Below are 19,279 nucleotides of genomic sequence, written 5' to 3'. Positions count from 1 at the left end.
ATTGCATACCCCCAGGGATACATGTACTACAGTTTGGGAAACCCCGATTTAGAGCCATAATACCTCAAAAGCTTTTTCCAGAAGGTTCTGTTCTCTTAGCTGATTTCCTTTAGTAAAAAAGAGCTCTGATATGACTTTTGGATCCTTTGGTTTCAGCTGAAGAGCTTTATCTATAGCTTCTAATGCCTGCAGAAAAAGAAAAAAGATACTAAAACAGGCAGGGGATGCTATGTGCATGTACATGGCCCCAGGCAGCCTGAAGACTAGCTCCCACAGGTAAGTGGGGGGTGTGGGTATTGAGGCCCCCATAGGGAGGGAGGGAGCTGGGCAGGGCTGGGGCTGCTGCCCAGTTGGGCGGTATGTGGCATTTGGGGCCCAGAGCCACAATGTGCAGCCACAGGGACTTGGTGGGGAGTAGGACGGGCCTGCAGGAAGCTCATCCAGCAGTGGGGGGATAGGGTTGGCTCCCCAGTGGTGCATGCAGTCCCAGGTGGGCACAGGGGACTCATGCCCCCGAGATCTGTGTGCAGGGTTGGGGTGGGGTGCCTGCTAAGGGCTCAGGCTCCCCACCTTGCTGCCCTCTCCCAGGGCCTCCACAGCCCAGTGGGTACGACCCAGTGCTGCAGGGCATGGGGTTGTGCTCCCTGCTGCTGGCACACAGGCAGGGGATGCCTTGCCAGGGCAGCACAGAGCTTGCAGTGGCAAGCAGCTTCCCTGTGTGGCCCTGCTGGACCCTGCAGTGCCAGGTTGCACCTGCTGCGCTAAGAAGGCTCCAGGGGAGGAGGCCTGTCCCTGCCCCATGCACAGATCTGGGGGGCACAGGTCCCCCCCTATCCCCTGAAAGTGTGTAGTGTCAAAGAGCTGGCCCCACCCCACCCAAGCTTACAGCAGGCAGGCAGCAGGCGGGGAGCTGAGCTCTGCTCGTCTGCAGCAGCCACCACCTCCCACTGGGGGTAGGTGGCTGTGGATCTGGATCCCTAGCCCCATAGCCCTGGCAACTGGAGACCCCCTCTAGGAGGGCTGGGAGGGGCAAGGAGCTGTGGGTGGGGGGGCAAAGGGCATGAGCAGGGCCAGAGGGTTGGGGGGCAGGGGGGAGTGAGGGGCATGAGGGGGGCTGGGGAGCTGTGGGAGAGGAGTGAGTGGCACCAGCAGGGCTGAGGAGTGAGAGGCTTGGACCTGTGTTCTATGAGCTAAGGGGGCTGGGAGAGCTCTGATTTTCCATGATAAAAAACTGAAAATCAAATGCCGAAATTTATAGGTATTTGGAATTTATTTTATTATAGCGATTAAAGCACTGGTAGGCTTTCAAATTGCTTTAAAATTGTAAATATATCAAGAAAACATTTTGTTCAACTGACACCTACATAGATAGTGGCCTTTCATTTTAATGACAGATTTTGGGGGGGGGGGTGTCAGAGATTCTGCAATTTTTTATCACAGAATTTGTAATTTTTCACTGGGGAAAACCAAGATCCCTACTGATCACTGATGCCTATTACTACACATCTCAGCTCAGGGTCTGTATATTGACTAGAAAGAGTTTAAAATTCCTCCCAAGCCCTCTGTGTGCATTTGGGACAGCAGCACACAGAGTTCACTGTACCTTGGCATAATTCTCCTGCTTGCTATAGATGGCTGATAAAAGGCGATAGCACTCCAGGCACTCAGCATCTTCTGTCACAATGTGGTTTGTCATCTTTTCAGCCTCCTTTGTTCGCCCCATCATTGCCAAAACCTGGGCCTACAGATCAGTATTAAAAGGGTCATATTTACTTTTTAAAGTGCCCGTGCCTTTAAACACATGCTGCGAACAATACAGGCTAACCTGCCCATCTTTGTCACCTAGGTTTGCTATGATGTCCCAGCTATAGCGCGATGTATGATAGAACTTGGTTTCTAGTTGTAGCCTTATGCTCTCTGGGCAAGCAAGATGTGGGACAGCTAAATGGCATTGGTTCAGTAACATCTTGAAGGAGGAAGGAATGATTGAATGTTGCTCATCAGGAATTTCTCCAGCCAGTCAAGTAGCAGTCCTGCCTTACTCTGTGGCAAGTCCTTTCTGATCTTTTCAACTGAAAGAGGGAGTGACTACAACATGGAACCTAACAGTATAAAAATTTGAGAAGAAAGGTAGGTAGCAGGGGAATGGTCTGGCCTTTGATACAGAAAACAATTTGTATCACTTCACCAAGGAAGAGATTAAAAATGAAGACTTGCAAAGTCCCCTGAGCTAGGGAGAATGCACAGTAAACATGGTCCATGTGGAGAGCACCACACTGTGACTGACCTCCCTCAAACACCTGTCTTTGCTGCCAGGCACCGTGCTTCATGGCTCTTCCCTGAATGTCTGAGCTCTATACTCACCAGTGCCAGTCGAATCTCCTTGTTTGAAGGCTGCAGCACTGCAGCTTCCCTGTAGACTTGTAATGCTTCCTCGTATCGCCCCGTGTTGTAGTACAGCGCTCCAAGTGGGGACAGGGTTTCAGCTTTCCGTGAGACTTTCAAAGCTCTGAGTGTTGGGGAGAATGAAGAGGTTTCAGGTGATGCTGGGACCAGGGCCGAAGACCGGGGAGGGATTTGCCCTCCAATAGGCTCATGAGAGTTAGCGCTCTGAGCTTGAGGCTCAGTGCCATACCAACTCTCTCCCTGACTCAGGGAAGACAGAAGGAGTTGCTGAGGCAGCGTTCTGGTTCCCTGGTCAGAGAAGGGGTTGCCCTCAGCAGCGATCCCTCCTGTCAGCTCAAAAACACAAGGAAAGACTGTTTTCACACTGATTTCAAGTCTGCAGCTGCGCTGGCAAGGCAAGATCTTAAAAAAAAAGGAATCTTCAGACAGAACAAAGACCAGGGCTCCAAACATGGAGACACAAGGAAAGTCCCCCCTCTCCTCCGATTGTTGGCAAACCCCAAGGAACTGTTTGCTTAGCAGGCACTGGGGGAGGTTCCAGTAAAACAAGAGATCCACTGATTCACAAAGGAGGTCCTGAATTCCTGGATGCGATGTGCAGCCAAAACGTGGCACATGCAGACTGCAGCGTGCATCAGACAGAACACTAATGGGTTACTGATGACACTGAGAAACTACTAAACTCAGAATTGGCCATAGCCCTTCAGCTCAAAGCAGTGCAATACATCCTGGGGGCTTGGCTCAAGAGAAGCCCAGCAAGACACTTGCTGCGCAACTCAGGACAGCCAAAAACCAAATGAAAACATATTGATCCACTGCATGCCCTTGTAAAACAGCCAGATCCAGCAACAGCAGCAAACCACTCTCTCACATGAAGAGAGAGAAAAAAAGAATCCTCACTGAAAGACTAAAACACTAAAGACTTAGTGTAAGGTCATGAAAGACTTTTATAAGGTCATGCAACAAAGACCAGATGTGGGAAAGGACAAGGGCAGAGTCATCCCTCCCACCCCAAATCCTTACCGTTTGTACCACGCTTCAGCCTCTTTGTTCTGCCCCAAAGAGCGGTAGAGTCGGCCCAGGTTTACCATGGCAACGTGATGATTTGGGCCGAGCTGGATGGCCTGCTGGTAGTGGGACACTGCTCTCTCAGGAGCCCCTGCAGAGCAAGAAGCATTTAATCTTATGCCACATGAAAGCCTCTAACATTTGTGCATTCAATCATATTTCTGATTCTTTTCAGTGATCGTCATTGGTTGCCAAATACTCATTTCCTGAGTGTTCAGAGCAGCTGATGGGTAGGAACCATAGTGAGACAGGAATCTTGTCTCCTTTCTTCTGCAGACTATGCACAAGGGAAAATTGCCATCCAAATAGAAATGCACTGTCTGAATGTTCAGAATTGGGATTTAGGAGGTAAGCTTTTAGTCACTGCTTTCTGCAAATCTTTGGGCATGATTGCCAAGGAAAGGATTCCCAATAGACAACACTCCTCCTGTGGTAGTGTGAAGGGTAGAGTCTGCACGCAAATGTAAACATGACATTCAGGTCTGGTTTTAAAATGAATTTTGTTACTGTGACTGGGTCTGCAGGAAACAAGTTACTGTGTTCTCATGTAAGAGCAGCAAAGATCATAAACTGCAACTGAAAGGACATGTGGGCCCCACAGAGATAAGAAGAGAGAGACTCTGTGAGACACTCTCTCAAGCCCTGGCAATCTGGAGAAGAAAACATTTTAGAAACTATTTTACAACATATAAAGTAAAAACAACTCTAGGGAGAAACAGAAAAGATGCATTTCACTTCTTTTCATTCTGGCCTACTGCTGTGGAAGGACAAATAGCAAAAACTGTTTTCTACCACTCTGTGGGGTGGTTTGGGGGAAGATCAATTCCAGTCCAGCAGCCACACACTAAGAGCAACAAGCTGCCCTGCATGTCCATCAGAAAGTTACTCATTCACCTCCTGGGTGGGTGCAGGCGCTCAAGCCCAAAGCTACGTGAAGAATTGATTTTTGATTCAGAGGCTTGAAAAAATATGTAACATTAAATCTAAATGAAGTATGTTGGGGTTTAGTTGCCAAAACAAACAAACAATGCATTCTGATGGAAAAAAACACAGTGTTCCCCATGAAACACAAACACCATAGGCATTTTTATGACAAGGACTCATGCAGCACTCAAAAAACAAAAGCAGAAGAGGGTGCTCGTTTCAGGATGTGGAACACTCCTATTCTAATCCTACCTGCCTGAGGGGTCCTGAATCTATATATCCCACCTCTCAGTGAAGTCAACTAAGCCCCTTGCTGTAGGGCAGTGGTTTTCAATTTGGGGTCCGGAGACCCCCGGGGAACTGCATGCTACATCTAAGGGGTCTACAAAAGATGACTATGATCAACCAAAAGTATGTGAATACCTACACTTACTCAAAGAGGTCCACACCTCCATTCAAAACTTCCAAAGGGGTCTGCACCTCCATTCAAAAAATTTTAGGGGTCCACAAATGAAAAAGGTGGAAAACCACTGTTCTAAGGCATGCTGGGGTGATCTGGTCTTGTTCTTCCCTGTTGCTACTGTTGCATTTTTTAGGAATGCTTAAATATTGTTTGAAGCTGAAATTGAAGCTGTATTGTCTGAAACTCAGGCATCTCTCTTCCTAAACCACTGGGCTAAAGAGTCATTATTAGGCTCTCTGAAAAGAACAGACCCAGTAAAGGCTGAGTGTAATTCACCCCAAATACTGCAGAGCCTGATGGTTAAGGCACCTTCCTAAGAGACAGGAAATGTGAGTTCAAAGTTCCCTGAGGCTGAAGAAGGACTTTAACCCAGGTGTCCCACATCTGGATAACTGCTGGGTCGCTTTAACTATTGGTTAAAAGGGGGTGGGTGTGGCACAGGCACCATCTCACCCTCCTAAGTTTTGTGAATCTAGGCCAGCATTTTCTTCTGACAAAACTATTCTGTTAATTTCACCTAAATTCAAATAGTTTCAGGTGGACAGAAAATTGCATTTGAGAGCAAACAAACTATTAGCTGAAAATAAATTGGCCTACCTTGCTCTTAACCTTTGTACTTATGGCTCCCATTGCACCCATTGCAGACTCTGATAGCCTGCTAATTCCCACCCTGTTTTATTTCCATTGATTATCTTTTATCAATGGAAAACACCTGCTTTGTAGAATAGAATCCAGAACTTTGTTTCAGAGAAACCATTGGGTGGCGCTGCTTCCCTGTATCTTACCTGTCCACACACTAATAGGCACCTGAAAACATTACCTCATTAGACACAAGAACAGAAACAGATCATTAGGTAAAGACACGAACAACTATAAGAATTCATCCATGTCCCAGGTATTTAAAACTTGCTGAAGTTCACCTTCTGCCGAAGAGGGGTGCCAGAATGTTATCCCTGGAGAATGAGTTCTCATGATAACAATATATTAGTATATACTGTATTGCCAGTTGTAATGAAGGATCTCATGGTATGTTCCACATAGAGGCTAGATACAAACTACAAACTAAGTCAATGTGGCACAGTTTTCATTCCAGCTATTCAAACAGAAAAGTGTCAGGAACAATGTTCACATAGCAATGCTGCAAATATTTGGCCTGCTCCTCAGCTGGTAAAAGTCACCGTATACAGCTCTATGTATAGAAACACTAGCTAAGAATCTAGCCCTCTGCACATTTTATGGCAAGCCATTTCATTCTGACCTGCCATTACTCAGCCACCAGAGCACATACGTGTTCTTATATTTCTGGTAGCTATGCACTGCTTTGCTTAGCAGCTGTACTGCCTGAGAACGAACTGCACCCTGAGAGAGTGGCTGAAAGGACCCTAGCAGCCAGCAAAAGGAATAGGAGCATCTATATGCACCTTGTGTCACAATGGTTTTGAGGTGCCCTATACTTGCCTTACTCTACAGCAGGGGTGGGCAAAGTCTGGCCCATTGGCCAGATTAGGCCCATGGTGGACTCTATTTCCCAGGAGCCCCTGCCCAAGTAGCTGAGGCCTGTTTCCATGGAGACCCCAGCAGTGGTGGGGCCATGACAGTGTAGGGCCAGGGTTTCCATGGAGACCAGCTCCAACAGCACTGGCAAGGTGCAAGGCTGGGTGGGGAGGTGCTTCAGGGCCAGCGCACCTCCCCACCCAGCCGTGCAGCAGTGACAGCATGGTCCAGAGCTGGGGCAGAACCGCTATCCACACCCGCATTGCAATCATGGCTCTGGGCCATGCTGTCGCTGCTGCAAGTTCCCAACCCAGGTCCCAGAGCAGCTCCTTGCCCAGCCACACGCCCTGCCAGAGCTGCTAGGGCCAGTCTCCTGCAAACCCTGGCCCTGTGCTATCACAGCCCCACCACTACTGGGATCTCCATGGAAACCGCCCACAGTGACACGGGCAGGGGCTGCTGAGAAATGGAGTCTGGCCACTGTCTGGATCTGCCATTTTGCCCACACCTGCTAAAGAAATTGTACCATTGTGGTACTTTTTAGGTACTACCCTGCCAGGAGTAGCCCCACCACATCATTACCAAGCCCTCCAGTTGGATTCAGTTTATGGTCATACCTGGCCATATGCCTCAAAACCCTAACCCCCACTGTCTTGTAGGCATTCCTTCATTGAAGTAAGGCTAAGAAACATCACCATGAGAGAAACACACCCTCTGACAGAAGCTCTGACAGAAGCTACAATTGCTGTGGCACTGAACATCTGGACTCGGTCTGGCCTTTCAATTATCTTGGGAAGCTTCCAGTCCTCCATACTTTTGCCTAGGCACTGAAGGTCTCAGTGTGATGGTGGTAGGACTCTGCAGGGGCATAAGGAGCCTGAGGCAGCTACCAAGGTGTCCAAGCAGCCCTATTCAGAGGTAGTCTGCTTGTCTCTCTTGAGGAAGGTGTAGAAAAGGTGGGCCAAAAATGCCATGCCCCAACATAATCTATCCTGGCCAAAATGAAATAAAGCAGCTTGCATGTCAGAATGTTTGAACTTCGATGCTTAGATTTGATTCGGACTGTGATTTACGGAAAATGGCACTACTAAAATATGAACTGGTTAGACTTGGAATTGACACTGATCCACTTAGATACAGGTTTGATCCAAGAGAATGATTATACCATACTCTGGCATGGGAAGCCAGCAGGAGAAAGGAGAGAGCAGACAGTAGGCTTTGCTATTAGAAACAGCTTACTATCTTTCCATGAAAGCACCATTGCTGTATTTATTTGATGCTCAGAGTGTATACATAAAATGGCTTCATCATGCTGTTTAGTGTCTTTGTGTGTGCCTACCCTTCAAGCTAGTGATGAAAACAAAAATGTTTTCTACCAACAACTTCAAGAAGAGATTGAGAAAACTCACAGAAATCAGACCATTATAATACTTGGCAACTTCAAAGTAAGAGTTGGATGTACCTTGGAAAATTAACTTGGTATTCTGTGGAAACATGGAATTGGTAATATGAATGAAAATGGCCAGCGAATGTTAGAACTCTGTGCAAATCAAAATCTCTGTGTTACCAACACCTACTTAGCTGTGAAAATTACAAGACAGACATCGTGGAAATAGCCAAAGTCACGGCACTGGCACCAGTTAGATCTAGTACTGACCAGGCGCAACCACCTGAAAGAAATCCTGCACACAGGATCTTATTACAGTGCTGACTGTGACACTGACCATACCTTAGTCTGCCGCAAAGTCATCAAATGAACAACTGGTCCAGTCCAGAAGAAAATAGCTCTGCTGAAAGACTTAAACTGAAATGTCGTCACTGATAAAAACTATTCAAACACTAGACTGAACACTATGGAATACTATACTTCAGCAAGACTGAAATCAAACACAAAGAGCTTGAAAGATTACCACAGTTCGAAGTTATGAAGGATTTGGACAATGAGCCTACACTAGAAGATTTGCAGAAAACCATTAAATCAATTCCTGGGAACAAGGCATCCAACAATGACTGCTTGCCTGCTGAAATCTAGAAACACGCCAACGATGAATTACTTTGAAAGTTCCATAAGCTTATATTGCTCTGTTGGAAAGAAGATTTCAAAGATGCTTGGTTTGTACAATTATACAAAAACAAGGGGGATAGAAGCAACTGTGACAACTCTACAAGTTGAACATCATTGGAAAAACTGTCACTCGCATTATGCTCCTTAGGCTACAATCTCTAGGTGAAAGAATCTATTCTGAAAGTCAATGTGGTTTTTGCTCAGGATGCTCCACCATTGATATATTTTCAGTCAAGCAACTGCAAGAGAAGTGCAGAGAAAAACTAATGCGTGTCTTAGCCCCCATGCTCTTTAACATCTACTTTTCATTCCTACTTCTTCATGCATTTAAGGACAGCAATGATGACATTTATCTTCAAACCTGACTAGACGGAGGCTTGTTCAACATTGCAAGGTTTAGAGTAAAAATCAAGGTGAAAAAGCCAGTTTGGAGAGATTTCCTATTTGTGAATGACACGGCTTTGGTTGCCCACAGTGAATCTTCCCTGCAAAATCTCTTAGACAGATTTTCTGCATCATGCAAGAACTTTGGGTTGGCAATTAGTTTCAGGAAGACTGGAAGAACCAGTGCCTAGCATCACTCTGGAGGGTAAATCTCTTGGCATCATGGACAGCTTTTGCTATTCGGGTTCTACAAATCATCAGGAATCTTGACCATCAGACTGATCTAACAGATTCGGAAAAGCAGCTAAGAATTTTGGGCTATTACAGAAACGTGCATGGAATAACAACAAACTATCAACTAAGGTGAAGATGCTGATCTACAAGACTTGCATACTGTCATCCCTGCTTTATGGTTCAGAAATGTGTATGGTAGGCACATCAGGAGACTAAATGGCTTCCGCATGAGATGCCTACACAAGATCCTGAAAATAAAGTGGTCAGACAAAATGCTAAACACAGAGACGTTGGAGTACACAGGACTGCCACACTTAGAAACCGTGGCCCCAGGAAGGCTGCGGGGCTGTGCCGGACTCTTCCTGGGGGGGGCACAGGTCCCTAAATCTGTGGGCAGGATGACAGCAGACTGCTACTGCTGGCTGAGACCAGTGCTTGGCACAACCTGCGCCAAGCACTGGGAAGACAAGTGATGCTGCTGCAGATCTGGGGGCCTGTGCCCCCTGGGAAGACTGCTTGGCTGTGTCAGACTCCTCCCAGAGGGCATGGGCCCCCAGATCTGCATGTGGGATGACAGTAGGCTGCTGTCCCTCCCCCAAAGCACTGGGATTGGAAGGGACCTCAGGGACAGATCACAGATGCTGGCCAGCTATAGATGTCAACGTCAGAGCAGTCCTTCCCTCTCTCTTCCCCCTCCCTCTTCTTCGTTTCTGTTTCCCTGAAAGCCTGGCTCCAAAATGCCAAAATTTTCTGAAACATCTCCGAAATGTTTCAGATGGTTTCATTTAGTTTCACAGATGTTTCAGAGCCTTCCGTTTCATTTCAGATTGAAACAGCTGCCAAAGTTTTACACAGCCCTACACCTGGCTGACTCCAAGGGGGCTGGGCAGACAGTCATAGGAGAAAGTGAGGAGGGCAGGGAGAGCCAGGACCGAGGCAATGCACAGCACCGCTGTGCTGGTTTTTGAGTTTGCTGTCAACCAAACTAGGTGGTGCCTGGCTGATGGCATCAGCCATAGGCATCACCACAAAGAGTTTAAAAGGCACTGACAGTGCCTAAGAGAGGAGGCAGGCAGCCGGTACCAAGCCAGTGCAGGCCAGGGAAGAGGGCTCCTCAGAATGCCAAGGCAGTGGGGCACTTGGGCAACAGGGGCCTCATTAGAGTGGAGCAGGAAAGCCCCAGTAGGCTGGTGTGGGGCTTCAAGCTCCAGCCTCTGGTTGCGGACTATCTCCCAAAGGGGGGAGATATAGAATATAAAAGCCAAAGGGGTTAGCTGAGCCCCCTGATAGTTAGTTCCTTCTTGGTGCAGTCTTTCTTCTTTTTTTTTCTTTAATTATGATTTTGAGAGGCCCACTGGGCCAACATTCTTGTGGTCCCATTAGCAAGGACCAGCTTCAGGACTTAGCACCCAGAGATTGAGGAAAGGCACCATGTAAACTTCAGAGTCCAGTGGCAACTCACTGAAGCATCAGATGACTGGACATAGGTTGAAGACAGCTGAGTGAATATGAAAGGCTGAAACTGCTGCAACAGATGAGAAAACATGAGCACCTACGGTTGGTGAATGGATAGGGTGTAGGGAAGGCGGAGCCCCAAGGTTAGCCACATTCAAACTGAGTACCCCTAGCGGGGACACAGATTGTTACACCACTGAACCCCTCCTTAAATATTCTGATAACATCAAGATGTGGCAGGCGAGCTGGGGAAAAGGTCCTGCTTTGGATGCTCTCGAGATTGGTTATCTGTTGAACAGTAACGTAACAATCTGTGAAACTTGTAACAAGGTGTATCACTCTTGAATTGGGCTTGTCAGCCACTCATCAGGCACCTGACTAGATCTCTTACACGTATACTATGATCCAGAGAATTGACAGTTGTCTACTAGATGTCAGAAGCCTTCCTCTGCTTGGCAGGCATAGTATAACTCTGGCTACAGGAAGAAGGGTTCTACTACTGAACAAGAGCATTGACTGGACACATACATAGTTTTGCCAGAAAAGCTGCCATGATTACCATTGCTCAGGCATAGTACTCATTTTTCAGAACCTTATTGTCTAAAGAACTTGCAGAATGTGTCCTATTCTCAACAGAATTATTTATACCCTAGGTTTCCAGTGTCAGCTTTTTTTCAGTTATCTTGATGGGAAGCATGGTAACAAACAAAATAGGAAAAAGTAACTTTTCACTTTTGTAGAACATGCAAGTGTGAAGGGAAATCTCTGTGTACCCAATGGAATATGGTAACCCAGTAGGTTCACACAACACTGGAAGTGAAGAAGAATGCCATTTCTGCCTGAAATTATAAGGGATGCTCTAAGCAAGTAGAATTTAAAGTCTGATATTTGCCTGCCAGGATAAAAATCTCAACTTCTTCAATAAACATGATCAGTTTTTCATGACCAGACACTTTTATCATTTGTGTCGCGGGGCACTCCCGCGCCCTGCTCCTAAGGAGACGCCACCCCGGGAAGGGGAGAGGTGTAGCAGGGCACTAGGGTGCCTGCTACTAGCAGGGGGAATAGGGCTGCTGAAGTGCCCCGGAGCAACACAGATGGGGGTTGCTAGGGCAACCAGGCAGGTCATGTGGCCAGGAGGGGGCAGGGCCAGGCCCTTATAAACAGCTAGGCCAAAGCCTAGCTAGCAGTTCCCTTCTGGCTGCTGCAGGAGCAGGAGCTCTGCGGCTGAGCTGAGTAGCCCAAGTTGGTGGTCGCAGCCTTACCACGCTAACCGGCTGCGATGATGCGGGGAACAAGAACGCCCTAAAGGGAGGTAGGCTTGAGAGCCCTGGTGGGGCTTGGAGGTTATGGTTTGGAGTACGGAGCCTCTGTGTTTATGTTACAGCCAGATGGCTTGAGCTTATGTTACAGTTTGCACCGGAGGACCGGGTGAGGCTGTAGGGGAGTGAGGAGGCCTCAGCGGGGCTCCCCAACAGCTTGGGGGGGGCTCCAGGTGCCCGAGGGGGGCACAGTGTTTGTGCCGGAGTGGCGCAGTGTACGGGGTTTGGACCCCAGCCCGTGAGGGCAGCAGTTTGCCCAGTGGGGCAAACGACCCAGGAAGGGGTCAAGGGGGCCAGGCATGGCTACGGCCACCTGAGCCCCAAGCGCGGGAAACGCGCAGTGCGAGGAGTACGGTACAGGCCCCCAGAGAGGGCGAGGCCCAGAGAGGGCGCAGCGTGAGGAGCGCGGTACAGGCCCCAGAGAGGGTGAGGCCCAGAGAGGGTGCAGCGTGAGGAGCACGGTACAGGCCCCAGAGAGGGCGAGGCCCAGAGAGGGCGCAGCGCGGTGAGCGCACAGGCCCCAGAGTGGGCGAGGTACACGGTGAGCGCGGTACAGGCCCCAGAGTGGGCGAGGCGCACGGTGAGCGCGGTCAGAGACCCCGAGAGGGGCCGCAAGCGTGAGGAGCGCGGTCAGAGACCCCGAGAGGGGCGAGAGGAGCTAGGGCGGCGGCTACGTGCCAGGCCCAGGGGCGCCAGGCGGGCAAGGAGCCCAGGGTGCCCGAGAGAGAGAGAGAGAGGGCCCCAGAGGGGCGAGGGACTGTACAACGTCCCCGGGACAGCTGCGAAGCTTGGGGCGTGCTAAAGGGGAGGTTTGGAGGCACGCATTTGCCCATAAGGCTGGGGTGAGAGTACCCCCCAACTTTGGAACGGAGGTGATACCAGCAAGGTGTCGTTAGGTGCAAGTAGGCAGCCTCCCATTCTGAACCTCAACAGCAAAGACGTGGCGGGCGAGTAGAGGGTGCCAGATCACCCTAACTGGCACGGCCAAGGGGCGCTCGCGAGCTCACGGCTGCTCGCGGGGCCACCCCGTGACAATTTGGTTGTATATTTGCAGCAGCATAGTGCCCACTAATACCATAGTAGAATGATTTCATAGATTTCATAGACATTAGGGCTGGAACGACTTCAGAAGATCTTCAAGTCCATCCCTGTGCCCCAGGGGCAGGAAGTCAGCAGGGGTCATAGGATCCCAGCAAGATAAACATCCAAATTTCTATTGAAGGCATTCAAAGTAGGTGCTTGAACCATCTCTGGTGTCAGTCTATTCCAGACCTTGGGGGCTCAGACACTAAAGAAGTTCTTCCATATATCCAGCCTGAAACAGTCATGGGGGAGTTTATGACCATTCGACCTTGAGGCGCTTTAGTGAACAGATGTTCCCCCAGATCCTGGTGAGCACCCCTTATAAACTTATAGGCAGCCACCAAATCACCCCTGAGCCTGCGCTTTTCCCACAGCTCTCAGCCTGTCATCATAAGGTCTGTTTTCCTGACCTCTGACCATGCACGTGGCTCTCCTCTGGACTCTCTCAAGCTTCTCCACATCCTTTTTGGATTGTGGAGCCCAAAACTGGATGCAGTACTCCAGCTGCGGCCTCATGAAGGCCGAGTACAATGGGAGAATGACTTCCTGGGATTTGCCTGAGAAGCATCTATGGATGCAAGCCAGCGTTTTGCTTGCTTTACTAGCTGCACCATCATATTGATGGCTTATATTCATCTTGTGGTCAGCCATGACCCCCAGGTCCCTTTTGTCCATAGTGCTAGCCAGGATCCAATGATGGTTCAGTATGAACTCAGGTAAACCTGCCATCTACAGAAATCATGCATTCCACCTTCTTGATCATATTACTGGCCCTCAGAGGACTCCCTTTCAAGCATTAAGTCATTCTGGCACTATTTACCTTTGAGATATGAATGACACAGAATGAGCATCAGTTATTCAAGCTCACTCTACAGTACTTTGCTAGTGTGTCTTAGCCCTGTTCAGGAGGGAATTTCTTTAGGAGTGAGGAGGTAATCTAGTTTCTAAGTCTGTTCAAACTTGGCTATGCTTCTAATACTGCCAATAAAAGGTGCCAATTGTAGTGGTAATTTTTATTATGTGGATGCCAAGAACTGCCTGAAGCCATGGAAGCTGGATATGAACCAGCAGCATAGAAGCAAAGGGTTTTGCATCTCATTACCACTCTCCTGAGAAATCCATTCTCTCCACAGGATCTTGGAGGTTGGGGGTGGTGGGTGGGACGGGGGTTGTTTTGTCAAATGATTTATTTTCAAAGCCCTGTTTATTTTACCTTGGTGGCTTACACCCTTTACAGCCAAAGAGCAACTTTGTCACTAACTGAGGTTGTAAATAACCACAAAAATGATGAGGGCCTCTATGCATGTCTGTGGTTTTGTTCTGAGTGGCCATACATCCCAGGGTAAATTACTGCAATGTTGTCAGTCCACTGTGTGATGCAGCCCTCATCCCAAAGATGACACCTCTAGACTTCACAGTGAGACAAGTGTAGGAAATACACAGGCTAAATATTATAGTTACTCAATGCAATTATTCCTTACAAATAATTCCAATTTCAGCACTGAGTTCAGTCTCTGTAAAGCAGGGACAATATTTACTTATACCTTTGGAGTTTTACAAGCTATAATAAATGAGTGTCCATCCATTGCTCTGGGAATTTCTGCCAATCTTTATAAAATGCAGTACTAAACAGACTCCCTCAATCATCCTGGATCAAAACAAAAAACCAAGTAAAATAAATCTCCTAGCTTCATTTTACTTACCAGTATCAACTAAGAAAACACCATAGTTGTTATGTAGGTCTGAGCTTTCTGGACAGTTTTCTATCCCAGCCTTGTAAACCTCTTCCGCTTCTTTAAATCGTTCCTTAAAACAGAGGAAGACTTGTTATCAGGGTAAAGCCAACATTGTTACTACTGGCTGTGGCTGCATATATGTACATCATGAAAATATGTCCTTATCTATACATGAAAACAACAGTATCTCATAGAATTTATTCTAAAGTCCATAGGAGGTTCACCACTGTCAGCATTTGCTAAGTGTTACCTCTCAGTGGCTTTGATCATAATCTCCACTTTCCCACCAGTAGTAACTGGCTGGCAAATGCTTGTCTTTTCAAAAGCTTCTCTCACCCCTGTCTCAGTGGTAATGCTTGCTCTATGTGTCCCCGAGTCAGGTGCAGACATGTGTGGCTTATAGGTTGGAGGTGGGGAGGCTCATATTTATTTTGGTCACAACATTTGTAAAGAAATTTGTAGTTTAGGAACATATTAATTTTTTTCTTTAAACCAATGTCTTGCTGCCTGATTGCTCTACAGAACTTCCCATCCTGCCAAGCACTAAACACGTGCAAGAGGAAAACCTGGACTGCCTAACAGGCTAAGTGGGTGGAAGGAAACATTATGGGAATGCTAGTAGGATCAAAGGGAATGGGAGGGGAAGGGAACCACAAATTCTGATTAAATAACACAGATTTTGTCAATATGTGCAATGTGATTCATCTGTGAATGTGGCAGAAACTAAGTACAACAAACCGACTGCCAGAGCCACAGGTTTAAAGTCTGCTCAATGAAGACTGGGCTCTTATCCAGTGCCAGGGAAGATCTGGTTCTATTCCTTACCAAAATAGAGTCCCTTCTGATTCACCCAAGCAGTTATGCTGGCATAAGATATTGAATAAAATAGGTTCCACTGTGTAAGACTGTGTATACAGTTATTGAGCACAGACTGCTATTCTTCCTGCACAGCTATCTCACAATATCACCAGTATCAAATAGCATGATTTTCAAATGTGCTGAGCACCTGCAGCAACCATAGATATTTAAAAGGGTTTTCAGAAACTCAGTAGTTCTGGAAAATCAGGCTACAGCTGTTTGCTTTGTAAAACACTTTAGGATACCTTGCATAGGAAAATCTACATTTTGCCTGGTATGAGCCAGGTGTGTTTGCAGCTTGGTTCCGAGTTGAAAATAAGGTCTCAAATTCTGATCACACAGCAACTTTTAAGGTCTCCACTTCCCACCAGCCAGCTGGTACAAGCAAATGGCCTGCCTGCTCACTTACATAAGAGTGCTAAAGCATTCCTGCTTTCTCCCTGCCCTCTCCATTCACAGTCTGGTGTGGGAGGTATTATTTAATGCTTGTGAACAGGAGGTATGTAATGGTCAGAGCCAAGCCATGTGTAGACAGGCAGTGTGCAAATTTCTACCACCAAATTCTGTTTCTGCACCTTCTCCATAGTGACCTGGAACACCCCAAACTATGATCCTAGCCTGGGACTCCAGCTTTGATGAGCTGTTTAGTGATCTTCAGAGGTGGCCCAGGAAAGAACCTGAGTTTACCAAGGGGGATTTTCACAAATATCTGAGTTTAAACAAGTGAAAAGTCATGAACTCTCTGCTCCACATTATCCTCACCCATTTTTCCAATGACTAATTTTGCTTTATTACAGGTTATTTTGAGTATCTTGGCTTAAAGTGACAAATCATGTGCTCCCCATTTTTTGAAAATCAGGTTCCATTAGGGTGCTAAATTGGGCACTGAAAGATATTGGTTCCTGTAGCTGTTCACAGGAAAATGTGTTCACTGTGGGGGGGAACAACATATGTTTGCTATTTTGCTCAGGTTCAAATTCTGTTCTCAGCTATGCCGGCAAATGCTAGAGTTTCTTTATTGACTTATTCTAGATTTAAGAAGGGCAAGAACAAAATGTGGTCTACAGGTTCCTTTTTTTCCTTTCAAAATGCAAGAGTCTTCTCTACACCTTTCATTTAGGAAACTGAGAGCTGAAATTAATGGTTTTTGGAAAAAACTGGTCTGATGAAAGCAAATGGTCTGTCATGGTTAAATGCTTTCACATTTACATGATAAAAGGTCAGCCAGCAAAAATAAAAAGAGCATGATAAAAAGTTGAAACACTTCAAAATTGCTCAGTTTGGACACTTCGCATATTTTTGTATGAAATTAACAACACCTTTAATTTTTGTGGGGCTGGGGAAAAAGTACAGCTGGCATCAGGAAAATAACTGAACAACTTTCTGAGAAAATCTGTGTCAGGGAGACATTAATGGGTACATTTCCTAAGCTGTCTGCATGCCTTCCTTTCAGCTGATTTTAACTTCCAGCTTTGTGTGTGTGTGTGCATATAAGGGTGTTTTCCTTGTTGAATTTACTTATGTTGAAAACAAATGCTGAAAACAAAAAACTTTTATATTACATTGCATTAATGGGGGCTCAAATCCAAGTAAGCAGACTTACTGACATTTATCATATCTGTCAGCACAAGTATCCATTAAGTATCCATAAAGCACTACCTCAGCTTCCAGCATCCCATTTCAGCTTGCACCAGGCTCACTGGACAGCCTGGGATACATTCTCTGGGGAAGTTCCAACATGTTGGCCTGAAGTCTACAAGAGTTTGCTCAAGACTTAATGCCTGAGCTTGCTCCCTCCCCTGTGTTCTCTTAAATCAGGGCTGTCCCACTTCTCAGTGGTTGGAGCCCACATGATGGGCATGTGGCATGATGCCACAGGGGCCACAACCCTACTGCACCTCATAGTGATGTTCCTCCACTGCATTATGCTGGTACTCCTGTTCTGCATGGAGTCCCTGGGTCTCGCCCAAGCCTCCTGGGATGGGCTTCCTTGGCCCTGTGAGCCCACCCTGGAAGCCAGAGCTGAAGGAGAGAGGAGAAGCCTGGAGACTCCTGAGGCAGCAGTAAAAGCAGGAGTGATGCAGGGAGCAGCACCAGGAGTCCCAAGGACTGCAGATAGGGCTGCCATTTGAACATTGGTGTCCTAAAATGATATCATAGTAAAGTCCCAGGGAACTGATTCTTCTGATGCAATCAATAGCGCCAAACTCAACTTTGTGAAAATCAGAAATCAGGCCTTTGAACTCAGGAGACTGGCTTAAAATATTAATGAGAATATGTAGATGTTAAAAACAATGCATTTAGAGATCTTTATTTCCCTTCTGGTTGCTCCTGAGCCTTTAGGCACAATTGGGTCACATCTTCAACCTTTTCTCTGTAACCAGGAAGGCCAGAAAAAAATCTTTTAAAAAAGTAAACTGAAATTCTTATAAAATCCCTTGACTCCAAAATATGAAGACTGAACTGAAGAAAACAACCAAGTATCATGAAATGCATTATAAACACAATGGAGGTAGCAATACTGTATACCTGAGTAAACGTAGAGTGCCTCCAGCAAGCTAATAGGGTTGCGTCAGCATAAAAGCAGTTAGAAATCAGAATTGTGAATGTCTGGAATCAGCACAATTGCCAAGGCAACAGATAGTTATAGCACAAACAGTAAGCTGCAACTGAACTATGAGATCAAGCAGAAAAAGAAAGTAAGCCTTTATTAAAGGTGCAAATATCTTCATAGCAGAAAAGAATGATGGGAAATGTTGGTCAAGCAAAACCATATTTATAAGGGTGCTGCTCTGGTTGAAAATCACCTTTTAGGGGGAGGAGTGGGCAATTACACTGAGTTACAGGCTAATTCCCTTAAGCATGAGGCATTCTTCTTAAGTGCATCTTTTACAACTACAGGAGCAAAGGAACTTTAAGCCCTATTTCAGATTCATAGCCTTTAAATTACTGTAGAAAATGCTGTGTAGGACCAGCCAAGGCAATCAAGATGCTATTTCATTGTGTCAGTTCCACCTGCTCTCTCCCTCCTTAACACAAAGCCTCAGTAGCAGCAGTTTGTCATAAGCATGGTCACTTCACAAAAGTAATTTAAAAGGGAAACTTCCAGCACCTCCTATCCCCTTTTCATACATCTGAGAGAGAATTTTTTCTAACACTCCCTCTGCAGCTGCATAAAGTCACCTTTAATTTAGAAGTCTGTGATAGGTTTTGCATACTGTAGGTGTTAAAAGTACCTAATAGTATTTGATCCACCGTCTGCTACATTTAAGAAGAAAGGGTCACAATAACATTTTTTAAAGAAGCAAGAGTGATAAAAAAAAATAAAATAAAAACAAAACTGAAAGCTATCTAATTTCCCCTTACCAACACATATACCATCAGGCCAACAGTACCAGAGTTTCCTGTTATATATTTCTCAGGGATCTGTGTAAATTTAGGGTCCAATTCTGTAGCCTGTAGCCATATACAGCATGTGCAGTCACCAGGAAGTCAAGAGGACTGCTTGTGTGTGTGGAAGTAACCTCAATGTATGGGCTGCTGTAGTTGAGAGTGAGGAGGCATTAACAATCCTAAAGGAATTTGTTACTTTCAGAGGAAACTGTAGACAACTGTATCTATTTATTTATTTATTGACCTCCTTTAGTCAACCCATAGAAGGGTAAACAAACTATGTATGTGAAGTAGGATGGATTTTTGTTGCATTTAGCATTCTTAGTGCAGTGGAACTACAGTTAATGAAATCTGACTTGGACATACAGTATTATAGCTCTATGGTTTTATTGCC

The 19,279-nt window shown here is 46.4% G+C and overlaps 1 protein-coding gene across 4 annotated transcripts in view; it reads right to left on the bottom strand.

Moving 5' to 3' along the window:
* TMTC1 (transmembrane O-mannosyltransferase targeting cadherins 1) overlaps positions 1-19,279 on the bottom strand; it is a 252,560-nt gene that overhangs the window by 8,886 nt on the left and 224,395 nt on the right. For all 4 annotated transcript variants that reach the window (XM_090043366.1, XM_090043367.1, XM_090043368.1 and 1 more), the window contains 5 exons: positions 14,602-14,704; positions 3,430-3,565; positions 2,365-2,509; positions 1,604-1,741; positions 64-186 (listed from right to left, as the gene is read on the bottom strand). In XM_090043366.1, the coding sequence (XP_089899492.1) occupies positions 64-186; positions 1,604-1,741; positions 2,365-2,509; positions 3,430-3,565; positions 14,602-14,704 (645 nt within the window). The remainder of the gene's footprint in view (positions 1-63; positions 187-1,603; positions 1,742-2,364; positions 2,510-3,429; positions 3,566-14,601; positions 14,705-19,279) is intronic.

Source organism: Crocodylus siamensis, chromosome 4 (genome assembly GCF_052110815.1).
Source record: "Crocodylus siamensis isolate JL-2025a chromosome 4, ASM5211081v1, whole genome shotgun sequence".
In the NCBI taxonomy this organism is placed as follows: Eukaryota; Metazoa; Chordata; order Crocodylia; family Crocodylidae; genus Crocodylus; species Crocodylus siamensis.
The sequence above is the reverse complement of the archived record's forward strand: the minus strand, read 5'-3'. Positions and strand labels throughout refer to the sequence as shown.